The sequence below is a fragment of the Chinchilla lanigera genome, unplaced genomic scaffold, assembly GCF_000276665.1.
Source record: "Chinchilla lanigera isolate Chin_1 unplaced genomic scaffold, ChiLan1.0 scaffold00012, whole genome shotgun sequence".
NCBI lineage: Eukaryota > Metazoa > Chordata > Mammalia > Rodentia > Chinchillidae > Chinchilla > Chinchilla lanigera.
The window spans coordinates 4331828-4343943 of NW_004955413.1; the positions used below are offsets into that span (position 1 = coordinate 4331828).

At 47.6% G+C, this 12116-nt stretch overlaps 1 protein-coding gene across 6 annotated transcripts; it reads left to right on the forward strand.

Moving 5' to 3' along the window:
* Positions 1–5289: 5289 nt before the first annotated feature.
* Cops7a (COP9 signalosome subunit 7A) lies at positions 5290–11813 on the forward strand. 6 transcript variants are annotated; one of them, XM_005378822.2, is made up of 8 exons: positions 5290–5448; positions 5876–6080; positions 7821–7896; positions 8294–8382; positions 9240–9442; positions 10453–10558; positions 10677–10828; positions 10968–11813. In XM_005378822.2, exons 2-8 carry the CDS (start codon positions 5919–5921, stop codon positions 11005–11007), a joined length of 828 nt encoding a protein of 275 aa, XP_005378879.1. In that variant the 5' UTR covers positions 5290–5448; positions 5876–5918; the 3' UTR covers positions 11008–11813. The 6 variants fall into 6 exon arrangements, with proteins under 6 accessions (XP_005378879.1, XP_005378876.1, XP_005378877.1 ...); XM_005378819.2 differs by having other exon boundaries at positions 5290–5421; XM_005378820.1 differs by having other exon boundaries at positions 5442–5534.
* Positions 11814–12116: the final 303 nt, after the last annotated feature.

Below are 12116 nucleotides of genomic sequence, written 5' to 3' on the forward strand. Positions count from 1 at the left end.
TAATACGCTATTTTTCACAACCCTTAGGCTGTAATTACTTGTTAGATCTTTCTTGCATATCTCTGTGTTCCTGGTGTTTCAAACCACTTTGAAGATACCACCATGTATTACAGCAGCCATTGATATTTTCCTACTAATCTGTCCATAACTCTGTAATGTTTGTATTGTTCCTATGCTATTTTGTAACTGGATGTATGTTTATTATTATGTGTTTCCTACAACCATTGAGAACAGTCGATGAGTATTTAATTGGTCACTCATGTATAGCTCTGTTTATTTTCTTTAGAAGCCACTTTGAAGATACCAAAGTATAGTACAATAACTATTTATAATCTCCTACTACTTTTGTCTGTAACTCACTATTATTTGTCTGTTTGTTTTCCAGAGAAACTATCTTGTAGATAACAATATGTAAAACAACAACCATTGATAATTTCCTACAACTTTGTCTGTAATTCGGTAAGCCCCCCATTACTGTGTTATCCCTCTTTTACTCTTTAAAATAATAATAAAATAAAAATCATGAATGGATGTTGATTTCATCACATGCTTTTTCAGTATATATTGAGATGATGGCATAATTTATTATTTTAACCTCAGTATGAAGAATGAAATGAATATATTTTCTTTTTTTTTTTTTTTTTTTTCCGGTACCAGGAATTGAACTCACTACGTTGTGCTTGCCAGCTTGCCAGGCAGGCGCTTTGCCGCTGAGCTAAATCCCCAGCCAAAACGAATATATTTTCAAACATTAAGCTCCTCTTAAGTTCCTGGGATAAACTCAGATTAGTTTGATATATTCCCTTTTTTGCATGCTTCTGGGTTCAGTTTGCTAATGTTCTATTGAAGATTTTTGTGTCTGTTATTGAGATTGGCCTATAATTTTCCTTTATAGTATTGCCCATATTCATTGGTGTTATCAAAGTATTTCTGGTCACATAGGTTAAAGAGTGTTTTGTCTTCTCCTATATTCTGGAAAAGTTTATATAAAATCGAAATGGTCTCCACTTTGAAGATTTGGTACAACTTGTCATTATGATGTTATTCTTGATTTTTTCACACCTCACATCTAATGAACTTGCAAATTCTGCTCATTCTTCTTTTTTTTTATTTTCTTTTATTTATTTTAGCAGCTCACGGTGTAGTTCAAACTGGCCTTGAATTCGCTTATGTAGCCCAGGCTACCTCCTGAGTGCTGGGATTACAGGCACGTGCCACCACACCTGGGCCATTCTTCTTTTATTTTATTTTATTTTATTTTATTTTTTTGGTCTTTTTGAGACAGGGTCTCGCTATGCAGTTTAGGCTGGCCTTGAGCTCACTTTGTAGCCCAGGGTGGTCTTGAACTCCCCATGATCCTCCTGCCTCAGCCTCCCAAGTTCTGGGATTACAGGCGTGTGCCACCATGCCCAGCATTCTTCTTTTAAATTAAATTTATAGCTGGGCATGGTGGCCCATGCCTGTAATCCCAGCACTTGGGAGGAGGTAGGAGGATCCTTGAGGTAGAAGTTTGAGGCCATTCTGGGCTACAAAGTGAGTTTAAGGCCAGCCTGAACTGCATAGCAAGACCCTGTCTCAAAAAGACAAACCAAAAAAAAATTAAATTTGTAATCATGCACCAGGAGGATCTCAAGTTAAAGCCCAGCCTGGGCAAATTAGCAGGTTAGGGTGGCCCTTTGTTAACATTAACAAAAAACCCAATTACTTTTCTTCATTTCCGTGGCTCTTGCCTTGGTTCAGATCATCACCATCTCTCTCCAGCCTCACTGCAGAGGGGGGCTGATCTTTTGTCCAGGCAACTATCATTATATTTTTTTTTTCAAGACATGGTTTCACTGTGTAGTTCAGGCTGGCCTTGGACTCACAGCAATTTTCATGCCTCAGCCTCCTGAGTGCTGAGATTGCAGGAGTTTGAGACCAGGCCCAGCCACCCTCCTATTTTATTTGTTTTGGTTTGGTTTCGGTTTTTTCCAGTACCAGGGATTGAACTCACGACCTTGCACTTGCCAGGCAGGCACTGTGCCACTGAGCTAAATCCCCAAACCCTTCAACAAACTTTTAAATGCATGGGTCAAATCAGATCTCTTCTGCCGAAGTGCTCTATCAGCTGCAATCTCAAAGTGAGAGCAAAGTCCTTACCATGTTCTTATGCAGTCTGACCATGCTTTTTTCCGCTCTGCTCCCTCTGCTCTGGCTGCACAGGCCTCTTGAAATGTTTCCACCTGTGAGCTTTGCACGCAATTGTTGGCTTTGCCTACAACACTTTCCAAATAGAAACCGTGACTTATTCCTTGGGTTAGATCAGATCTCTGCCCCATGGGCACATTACCACTGGGAGCCTTCCTTCGTACTGCACATAAAGTAGCAGCTGTCTCCTGCATTCCTGTCTCCATTTCTCTTCATGTTTACCTTCCTATTTCTGTATTTGCCTACTTAGGTCCTGAAAATACTTAGCCGAGTGTGGTGGTGCACGCCTGTAATCCCAGCACTCGGGAGGGTGAGGCAGGAGGATCGTTAAAAGTTTGAGACCAGCCTGGGCTACAAAGTGCGCTCAGGGCCAGCCTGAACTGCATAGCGAGACCATGTCTGAAAAAAAAAAAAGAAAAAGAAAAAAGAAAATACAAATACTGAGAGGACGGGAATTTTGTTTGTATTCCCGGTAGCTAGAACAATCCCCGGCAGTGAGAGGTGCTCAATATAGTACCTCTTACATCAATAATGAATATTTTACCATGCGTCTGACACTTACTAACACTTAGTAACAAATAGATGAATGATTTTACACCTTAGGCTTTGTGTAAGTAGACTTAGCTTCAACCCTCCTCTTGGAGATCATTATTTTTCATCACATTTTTCTCTCTCCTTTTCCCATTTCTGTTCCTTTCTCACATCTCCCTGCTCTTCCTAATCTCATTTCTTTAGTCTATCCCTTTAACTTCACCAAGTTATCTTTTTGTACTTTTTGCTCTCTCACATTCTCCTGTCTTTCTCTCTCTCATAAAACCACACATCATCAGAGCCAAACTTGGGCTTATGTCTAACGTCTCACCTGCCAGATATGGGAGAGGAAATACCAGGTGGTGGAATCTGCTTTGCAGTCACAGCTAGTTTAAGGGCAAATCAGGAATAGGTCTCAGATAGTTTCTCTCTTCTTTTCCTCTTTCCCTTCTTTTTCTTTCTTCCTTAACACACACAGTGTTGGGATCTAATAACCATGCACTTGGGGCTCTGGTGACCTTTTTCAAGAAATTATTTAACTTCTGGGCTCTTCATTGTCCACAGTTTAGCTGAGACATCAATAAGTGCCTTAAAGGATTGTTGTAAAGATGGAACAAAAAGTGTATTGTAAATAAAACACCCCACACATAATATAACAAATAAGTATTATTTATTCTTTTCTCATCCTTTCCTCTTATAGTTTTCTCTTTCCCTCTCTCTTTAAAAATGATGAGAGCCGGGCGTGGTGGCACATGCCTGTAATCCCAGCACTTGGGAGGCTGAGGTAGGAGGATCACTGCTACAAGATCCAGCCTGGGCTACAAAGTGAGCTCAAGGCCAGCCTGAACTGCATAGCGAGACCCTGTCTCAAAAAGACTAAATAAATAAAAATGATGAGTTTGGCTAGGCATGGTGGCACACGCCTGTAATCCCAGCACTTGGGAGGCTAAGGCAGGAGGACTGCTGTGAGTTTGAGGCCAGTCTGGACTACATAGTGAGTTCAAGGCCAGCCTGAGCTACATAGTGAGACCTTGTTTCAAAAAACAAACAAAATATACTTTTAGTGGTACAATAAAAATGATAAGCTTGGACTCATTGATCTTTTGGTTCCTTTAAACTTTGAGTATTGCTGGACGTGATGGCACACGCCTGTAATCCCAGCACTCAGGAGGCTGACGCAGGAGGATCATTGTGAGTTCAAGGCCAGCCTGGGCTACAAAGTGAGTTCAAGACCACTGTGAACTGCATAGTGAGACCCTGTCTCAAAAAGACCAAAAAAAAAAAAAAAACCCAAAAAACAAAAAAAAAGAGAAAGAACTTTGAGTATTTTATTATGATGTTGATTCTTCTCAATTTGGTTCCATCTCTTGCGCGTTCACTTCTCCATTTTTCTCCTTACCATTGTTTCTGCTTATCTTCCATCGCAAGCCAAGGGTCTTGGGCCATAAACTCTCCTTAAAGCCCTTCAGCCCTCACAGTGTACTAATCCTATGTTTTTCCCTTCATCTTTTCTCTTTTTTCAATTTCTCAACGCCACATTGGTTACAAGTTACTTAACTTCCCTGGGGTTTGATTTGCTGTAGAAAATGGAGATAATTACTAGATTGTTGACAGCATCGAATGAATTAAGGAAAGCTCTTAGCTCAGTGCTTCCAAGATTTGACCTGCAAATGAATCTTGAAAGGAAATGCAAAACACTATAAGATACATTAATTAGCTCAATGGGGTGTAGCATGACAAAACAGACAAAATAAGCATAAAATGTCACAATGAAGTGGAAAGATGATTTTTACTTCGAAAAGGCCTAGGTTCCAGGTAAATCTCAGGATTTTTATAAGCCTCCGTTTCCACTTAGGGTCTCTTCTTCCCCAGGAGTAGAGACATCACAGGAAGCATGAACTCAACCAGTACAAGCGGCTACTGCGCTGTCCCAGGGTGTCCCGGAGTCACGCTGGATATGCAGGACGATTTTGAGGATTCAACGGGATAAAATAGTGTCCTATCTATAGTAAGCACTCAATATCTGCTAGATATTCTTTTACTCTTCTTTTTTGTTTTTTGGTACCTGGAATCGAACTCAGAACCTTACAAGGCAGGCACTTGCGCCGCTGAGCTATATCCCTGGCCCCTTCTTTTATTCAAACTTTTCTCCTCGAAACTCCTCAGAAAGGTGAGGGCTGAATTCTGCCCCGCTAAATCTCTATTACTGATCATTGTTTCCTTCCTCTCATCCTCTTTTCATTTTTTTCCTGCTTTCTTTCTCCTTCCACTACAGCTTTCCTATGGTCCCAGGAAGCCGGCGCCGTCCTCATCCCCATATCTTGGGCAGGGGGAAGCCGACACCGACACGCTCAACGCCGAGAGAGTTGGGGGCCGCTGCACACAGTCTCCGACGCTCTTCTACAAATAAAGTTTTATTGTAACAAAGCAAGGGAAAATAAAGTCCCTGTCATTCTTTCCCGGGCAACCAATCCAGAAAGTAGAAAGCCTATGCCCGCCCCCGAGTCTCAGAGGTACGAAGGCGGAAGCGGCGTACGTCCCGCCCGGAACTGCTTTGTAAGAGCGGAAGTGCGGCCGGAAGCCGGCCAGCGAGATTATTGCCTAGAGCGACCCTGTAGGGAGGTGGCAGGAAAGGCTCGGAACAGCTGCCGGAGGTGACGGAGCGGCTGCCCCGCCCGGTACCCTGGAAGACGAAGCTTCCAGGTAGCGGCCCGCAGAGTCTGGCTCAGGGTACTGCGGGGCAATCGGCGGGAGCCGACGATCTCTGGACGGCCTCTTTAAGGGAGGGGGCGGAGCCACGTGCGGAGAGCCTGGGGGTGAGGTCACGTGGTTGGGGGCACGTGCGGGACACGGGTGGCCGCTGAGGGTGCGTCGTGGTTGGGATGGACACGTTATGACACCCCTTCGCTCGCTGCATCCGCGCCGTGGAGTTCTATGGGGTGCACGTGGTGGGGCTTGGGATTAGGCCCAAGGGTGAGGGCCGGGGGTGGGCGTGGCAGCCGCGGAAGTGGCTGACTTTCGGATTCCTAGATCCGGGTTGTAAACCACTTCTCTCTGAGCTCCCTGCAGACGCGCAGCCATGGCCCAGCCCCTCGCCCTTGCCTTCCCGGCCTGCCAGTGTTCAGGGACTTCTAGCTTCACATCCTCTTTCTTGCAGCTCCAGTCAACCTGAGTCCAGGTCCCCCCGGCTCAGTGCAGCCATGAGTGCGGAGGTGAAGGTGACAGGGCAGAACCAGGAGCAGTTTCTGCTCCTGGCCAAGTCGGCCAAGGGGGCGGCGCTGGCCACACTCATTCACCAGGTGCTGGAGGCCCCTGGTGTCTACGTGTTTGGGGAACTGCTGGATATGCCCAATGTTAGAGAGGTGGGTTGCTGGCCCCGGGAGCCCACAGGGAAGTGCAGGGCGAAAGTTTCTGTTTGAGAGTGGGTGGAGAGAACTCAGTTTGCCAGGAGGTAGCCATTCAGTTGAACAAAGGCTGTTGTAGTGATTAAGTGGTAATTTGCAATTGTACACAAGCAAGTGAAACGTAGTACTTTTCACTAAGTAAATCCCATGACATCCAGAATAGGAGTCCAGAGTTCTATCCTGTCTCCACCAGTGTGAAACCTCCTAATAATCGTGTCACCTTGATGAGGACACATTTATTTTAGGGTCTTAGTTTTCTCTTAAAAATGGAGGTGAAAAAATTAAAGAGAAAAAAAGAGATGAGGGCTGGGTGTGTAACTCAGTGATAGAAATTATTTGCCATGAATGAGGTCCTGGGTTCGAACCACAGCACCGCAAAAAGAAAAAAAAGTTACTTCCCTCACTCTTATTGTGGGAATCAGGTAAGAGTATGGGAAAGCGTAAAGTTTGGTACAAAGGGAAGGAATGAACATGTTAAATTAGCATCGCTATTCTTTTCTCTTGGGCAGCATATAACCATTAATTTAAAGTAGGGAGAAGTTATCTTTTTCCCAAAGACACATGGCACGCTACTAGAAACATAGCAGAGGGCAGTTCACACAGATGTGACAATGGAAAGTACAAAGCAGGTGGGTCATTAAGACTTGTGGCACCAGCCCCTTGTCCTTATATACCATGAAGTGGTATATGGGTAAACTGTAAGCCATGGTTTTGAAAGCCTGTGGTTGAGTTGATGGATTTAGCCTTTTGCATCACTCTGGTATGGACAAGACTGTAGCGATCTTATCCCTGCTTTCATATGTAGTGGCACTAAAGAAATGTCAACCAAAGTGAAGAAAAAGAAGCACTTCCTCTAGCTTAAACTCCTGATCTCCTGCCTCAGCCTCCCAAGTAGCTACAGTTACAGCTGTATGCCGCTACAGCTGATTAGAGAAGCCCTTCCTAATGGTGCTTGTTTAGTACTGTACCAGTGGTCTGGGGATAACAGAAAAGTGCAAGACATGGGACACATTCTTCTGTAGTTTACATTCCAGTCAGAGAAGTAATAGGAATGGGTATACATCTGTAAGTCATTTATTTTAACAAGTGTCTATGGAGAGAGCTGACTACATATGTAGCTTTGCTAGGTCCTAGTGGGATGCCAGAGACTGTCTATAATCTTGTTGAAGGGAAAGACATTCTCAAGTAAGAGCTTTCTGTAGAAATTAAACACCAGAATGAGTGACCCATAGCAGGAGGAGAGGAGACCCTGGTGAGCTGCCCTGGGTGAAGCAGTCCACCACTTGATGAGGTAGGCCAGGAGCAGAGGCCCTCAACCCAGTTGTGATGAGGCTGAGGCTGAGGCGGCGGTCTTTGAAGTGCGAAATACACAGATTCAGACTGAGAAGTAGTGCACTCTGAGAGCCAACGCGGTGCATGTCTGGGAGATTCTGAACACAGTGCTCTCAACCCTGAGTGAACTGGTAGAGACTGGATGGTGGATGCAGGAAGAGGGGTTTGTGGAGTGGGAGCCAACTTTAGCAAAGGCTGGGGGGTAGAAATGAGCCTTCCTGTAGGGAGAGTAAGAGAGAGGCAGAGCATGTGTCTTGGCGACCCAGGAGAGGTGATACTGACTGGGAAGGATGGGAGCTGACAGGGTGGCTGGGAGGGTGGCAGGGGTGGCCCTTCCGGTCAGTCCTCTTCCCTCATACCTTGCAGCTGGCTGAGAGTGACTTTGCTTCCACGTTCCGGCTGCTGACAGTCTTTGCTTATGGAACATACGCTGACTACTTAGGTAACCAGAGGGGCTCGAGCTTTGGAGCAGAAGAGATGGGAGAAGGGCAATTTCTGGAGGGATTTGGCATTCCTGGGAGCCCTCTGTGTGGTACACCCCTTGATCCCAGCACTGTGGGAAGCTGAGACAGAAGGATCCCAAGTTCAAGCCCCACCTGGCCAACTTAGCCTGTCTCAAAATTTAAAACAAGGGCTGAGGCTGAGGATGTAGCCCAGTATGAAGGCCCTTGGTTCATTTCCCAGTACCACACAAAAAAAGTTCCTTTGATGCCCCAGATAACCTCAGTGTATAGGGTTACAATCTTCTGTGATACGTAAAAGAAAATGCAGCCGAAGGAAGCTAGGGCTTTCTGCAAAGCTGAAAGTAGTGTTCCTTACACTTTGTCCTTTCTCCTTAGCTGAAGCCAGGAATCTTCCCCCACTCACAGAGGCTCAGAAGAACAAGCTGCGACACCTCTCAGTCGTCACCCTTGCTGCCAAAGTTAAGGTGAGTAACAGTTGACCCCTTCCAAAGCCCAAGAGGCCGAGCACATCCTTTAGTGTGTCCCTGGCAGTTTGTACCAGGCAGCTCTTAGCCAGCGGCTGCTTCTCTATACCACCCCTCCACCAAGGTCTATCTCAGCTTCATTATTGCAGCTATTGAGGCCAGATATTCTTAGTTTCCCATTTTATGTTTCAACTTAAGATCTAAGTAAACATCTTTGTGTTTTTGATAAAAATAGCAACTGGGATGCTGCTCATGAGCCATTGAACAACTGCCTGCCTCCCTGCAATGTAGCTAGTTCCTTGCCAGCAGAACCTCCGGCTGGGAGCAAGGCATTCTCCTGATGAGGTGCTGGCTTCTCTTTGTTCGAATTAGAGCTGTAGAAGCCAGAGGCACCTCTGTATTCCTGTGTTTTGTTGACTTGTCTTCCCCAGCCCCCAGTCCACCCTCGCCCAATTGTTACTGGGCTGTTGAGTCATTTTTATGATTTTACTGAAATCAGGCCATTGTCTGTGGTGCTGCGTCAACAAGAGCACCGGGCTGGAAGGAGGTGGGGAGTAGATGGCACACTGAGTGCCGCACCTCTAAACCTTCCCCGCCATGTGGTGCTGACCTTGGACAAGGGAGGTGGGTTAGAATGAGCCTTGTATTTTATTAGGACCGTCCTTCTCATGGTGCTGTTTCTGGGCTGGGGTACTTTTACTTATTTTGCCTTAGACCAGCCTCTGGAAGGAATGGGTTCAAAACCAGAAGAGGTGGCCCATGGGCCTGGGCAAGGGAGCCAGGAGAGAGCGTGATTCAGGGAAGCTTTTCCCTGCCAAGGAACCCCACAAACCCCAGCCTGACTCCCTGCCCCCCAGTGCATCCCTTATGCAGTGCTGCTGGAAGCCCTGGCCCTGCACAATGTGCGGCAGCTGGAAGACCTCGTCATTGAGGCTGTGTACGCAGATGTGCTCCGAGGCTCCCTGGACCAGCGCAATCAGCGGCTGGAGGTTGACTACAGCATCGGCCGAGACATCCAGCGCCAGGACCTCAGTGCCATTGCTCGCACCCTGCAGGAGTGGTGAGGCCTGGGTCGTGGGCCTGCTTGCCCCTAAAGAGCCTGGTGCTTCTGGGTGGGAGAGGGCAGGGTCCAGAGGTAGAGCCTGGGGGAAGGCAGAAGTGAGCTCCTTCGTAGGAGGGTCCTGGGTGTGGGCAGTGCCCTGGGAGCAGTAATTGGGGAAAGATAGGGGGTGAGTGCTGGGTGAGTGCTGTTTGAGGAATTTCTTTCCTTTTGGTGTTTTTTGAGACAGAGTATTACCATGTAGTTTAGGCTAGCCTTTTTAAATTTTATTTTATTTTTGTCTTTTTGAGACAGGGTCTCGCTGTGTAGTTCAGGCTGACCTTGAGCTCACTTTGTAGCCCAGGCTAGGATTAGCCTCAGCCTCCCCAGTGCTGGGATTACAGGTGTGCGCCACCACCCCCGGCTTAGGCTGGCCTTGAATTCATTATTATCCCGTGCTGGCCTGGAACTCATGGCGATCCTCCTGCCTCAGGCTGCTGAGCTCTGGGATTGTAGGCGTGGAGCACCACACCCAGCTTTCTTTAGGGAATCTTAACTGGAAAGTTGGTCATCTGCCGTGGGTTGGACTTATCCCTTGGTTTGTAACACCGTTGTCCATAAGCTGCATGGCTCTTCCTGTTCTTTTTTTCTTTGTGTGCCTGTCTGACTTTATTATGTCTTTCCCCGCCCCGCCAGCACAGGGGTTGAGCATTGGGCCTTGTGCCACATCCGCAGTCCTCACTGTCTCCTTAATCATAATTCACCACTTGTCCCCCCAGTGTCTCCTGCCCTATTTTGTTTCCACTTCCTGCTCCTCTCTTGGACTGTCACCTCAGGCACTTCCTCCCCCTGTTTTCCCCTTTGGGTCCATCTTGCCACTGGGGGATGGTTGTAGCTAGTTTGCAGGCCCGCGCGCGCGCACACACACACAGCCGTGAGGTTCACCTCGGACAAGGGCTCGCCGAGTGCTAGGGTTCTGTGCAAGTCTGGTTGTTTGGGTCTGACCCCAGCCTGTTGCACTGACGTGGCAGGTGCGTGGGCTGTGAAGTTGTGCTGTCAGGCATCGAGGAGCAAGTGAGCCGTGCCAACCAGCACAAGGAGCAGCAGCTGGGCCTGAAGCAGCAGATCGAGAGCGAGGTGAGCCCCGTCCCGGCACACATCCTGTGCAGAGGGTTTGGATGTGGCTGTAGCGGACAGACAAGGGCCAGGGGCTGCTGAGCCTTCCCAGCATCCCCTGGTCCCTTTCTCCTGGCAGGTTGCCAACCTTAAAAAAACTATTAAAGTGACAACCGCAGCGGCAGCTGCAGCCACTTCTCAGGACCCTGAGCAACACCTGACCGAGCTGAGGGAACCTGCTCCTGGCACCAACCAGCGCCAGCCCAGCAAGAAAGCCTCAAAGGGCAAAGGGTGAGCTCGGGGTACCCTGTTTTTACTGCAGCGACCTTGCTGATCCACGCCCTTTAGTCCTTTGCAAGTTGGGGGAGCCTCCAGGGGCCAGGGGAACCCCTGCATCTTCTCTTTTTCCCCCTCTTTCCCCCCTTGCCAGGCTCCGAGGGAGCGCCAAGATTTGGTCCAAGTCGAACTGAAGAAGGGACTGTCATTTCTTCCCTGGAAATGTGGAGTCCCAGCTGCCTGCCTCATTAGGAATCCTCAGAGCCTTCCTGTGCCCCTGGCCAGCTGATACTAGTTGATGACCTTCCACCTCCTCCTCCCGCCAAAAGCATAGGTCATAGCCTTGCTAGGGAGCCACCTAGTACAGGTCATTTTTCTTGGTACTTTTTGTTTCATGTTACTTTCTTCTGTGTCCCATTGCCCCATCTCCCTGCCATGCTTCCTTCTATTTCTTTAAGAGCTCAACCCCTGTCCCACTCCCTGACTTCTGTCACTTGGTAGGTATGCAGTCCAGATGGGGGTTCCTGTGTCTCTAGCATAACCTGCAGGTGTCCTCCTGCCCCCATCTCTGCATGCCTGACCCCCAATTCGTGCTCCTGCTCCTGCTCCCTACCCACGCCTCTTGGGCAGCACCTTTATTCCCACCCTGAGGATCCTGGGAGCCAGTCTGCCTTTGTGGGGTCACTGGGCACTTTGACCCCAGAATCCCATCACACTACAGTTGTTTCCTGTTTCCTCCCCTTGGGTCATGGGAACACTGCTGCCTTAGGACCCCAGAGTCTAAGAAGGAGAGCTGTTTCTTAGGGTGTTGACAGATGGTTCTTGGCTCTGACCATCTTCGGGAGCTCGTTGTTAACCCTGGAAGGGTTTATACCTTTTTGTGCATTTGGTGGAAAGGGGAAGGGAATATAGATTGTATTTAAAAAAAGAAAAAGGTATATACATATATCTATATATAACACGACACAAATAAATCTAGAGAAGTCTATCTACACCCATACATGCACTGAGTATTCTTTTCTGTATGTGGATGGAAAGATGACTCATCCCAGACCACTTTAAAGCAAAGTGCTGACAGGTGAAGAGAAGCAGATACTGCTGGCAGAGTCCAAGGCCTAGAATCCCAGGTCTGTGGCTGTGGGTAGATCACTCCCTGTCCCAGCACATGGTCAGAAGGAAAGGACATTTCCCAGGCATGATGTGTGATTGGCGCTGGGCATGTCTACAGCTGGGGCTGTCTCTGTTCAGCCTCTTTCCCTCACATCAGGGAGGCAGAAGGGGAGAAGTGAATAATGAACTCAAG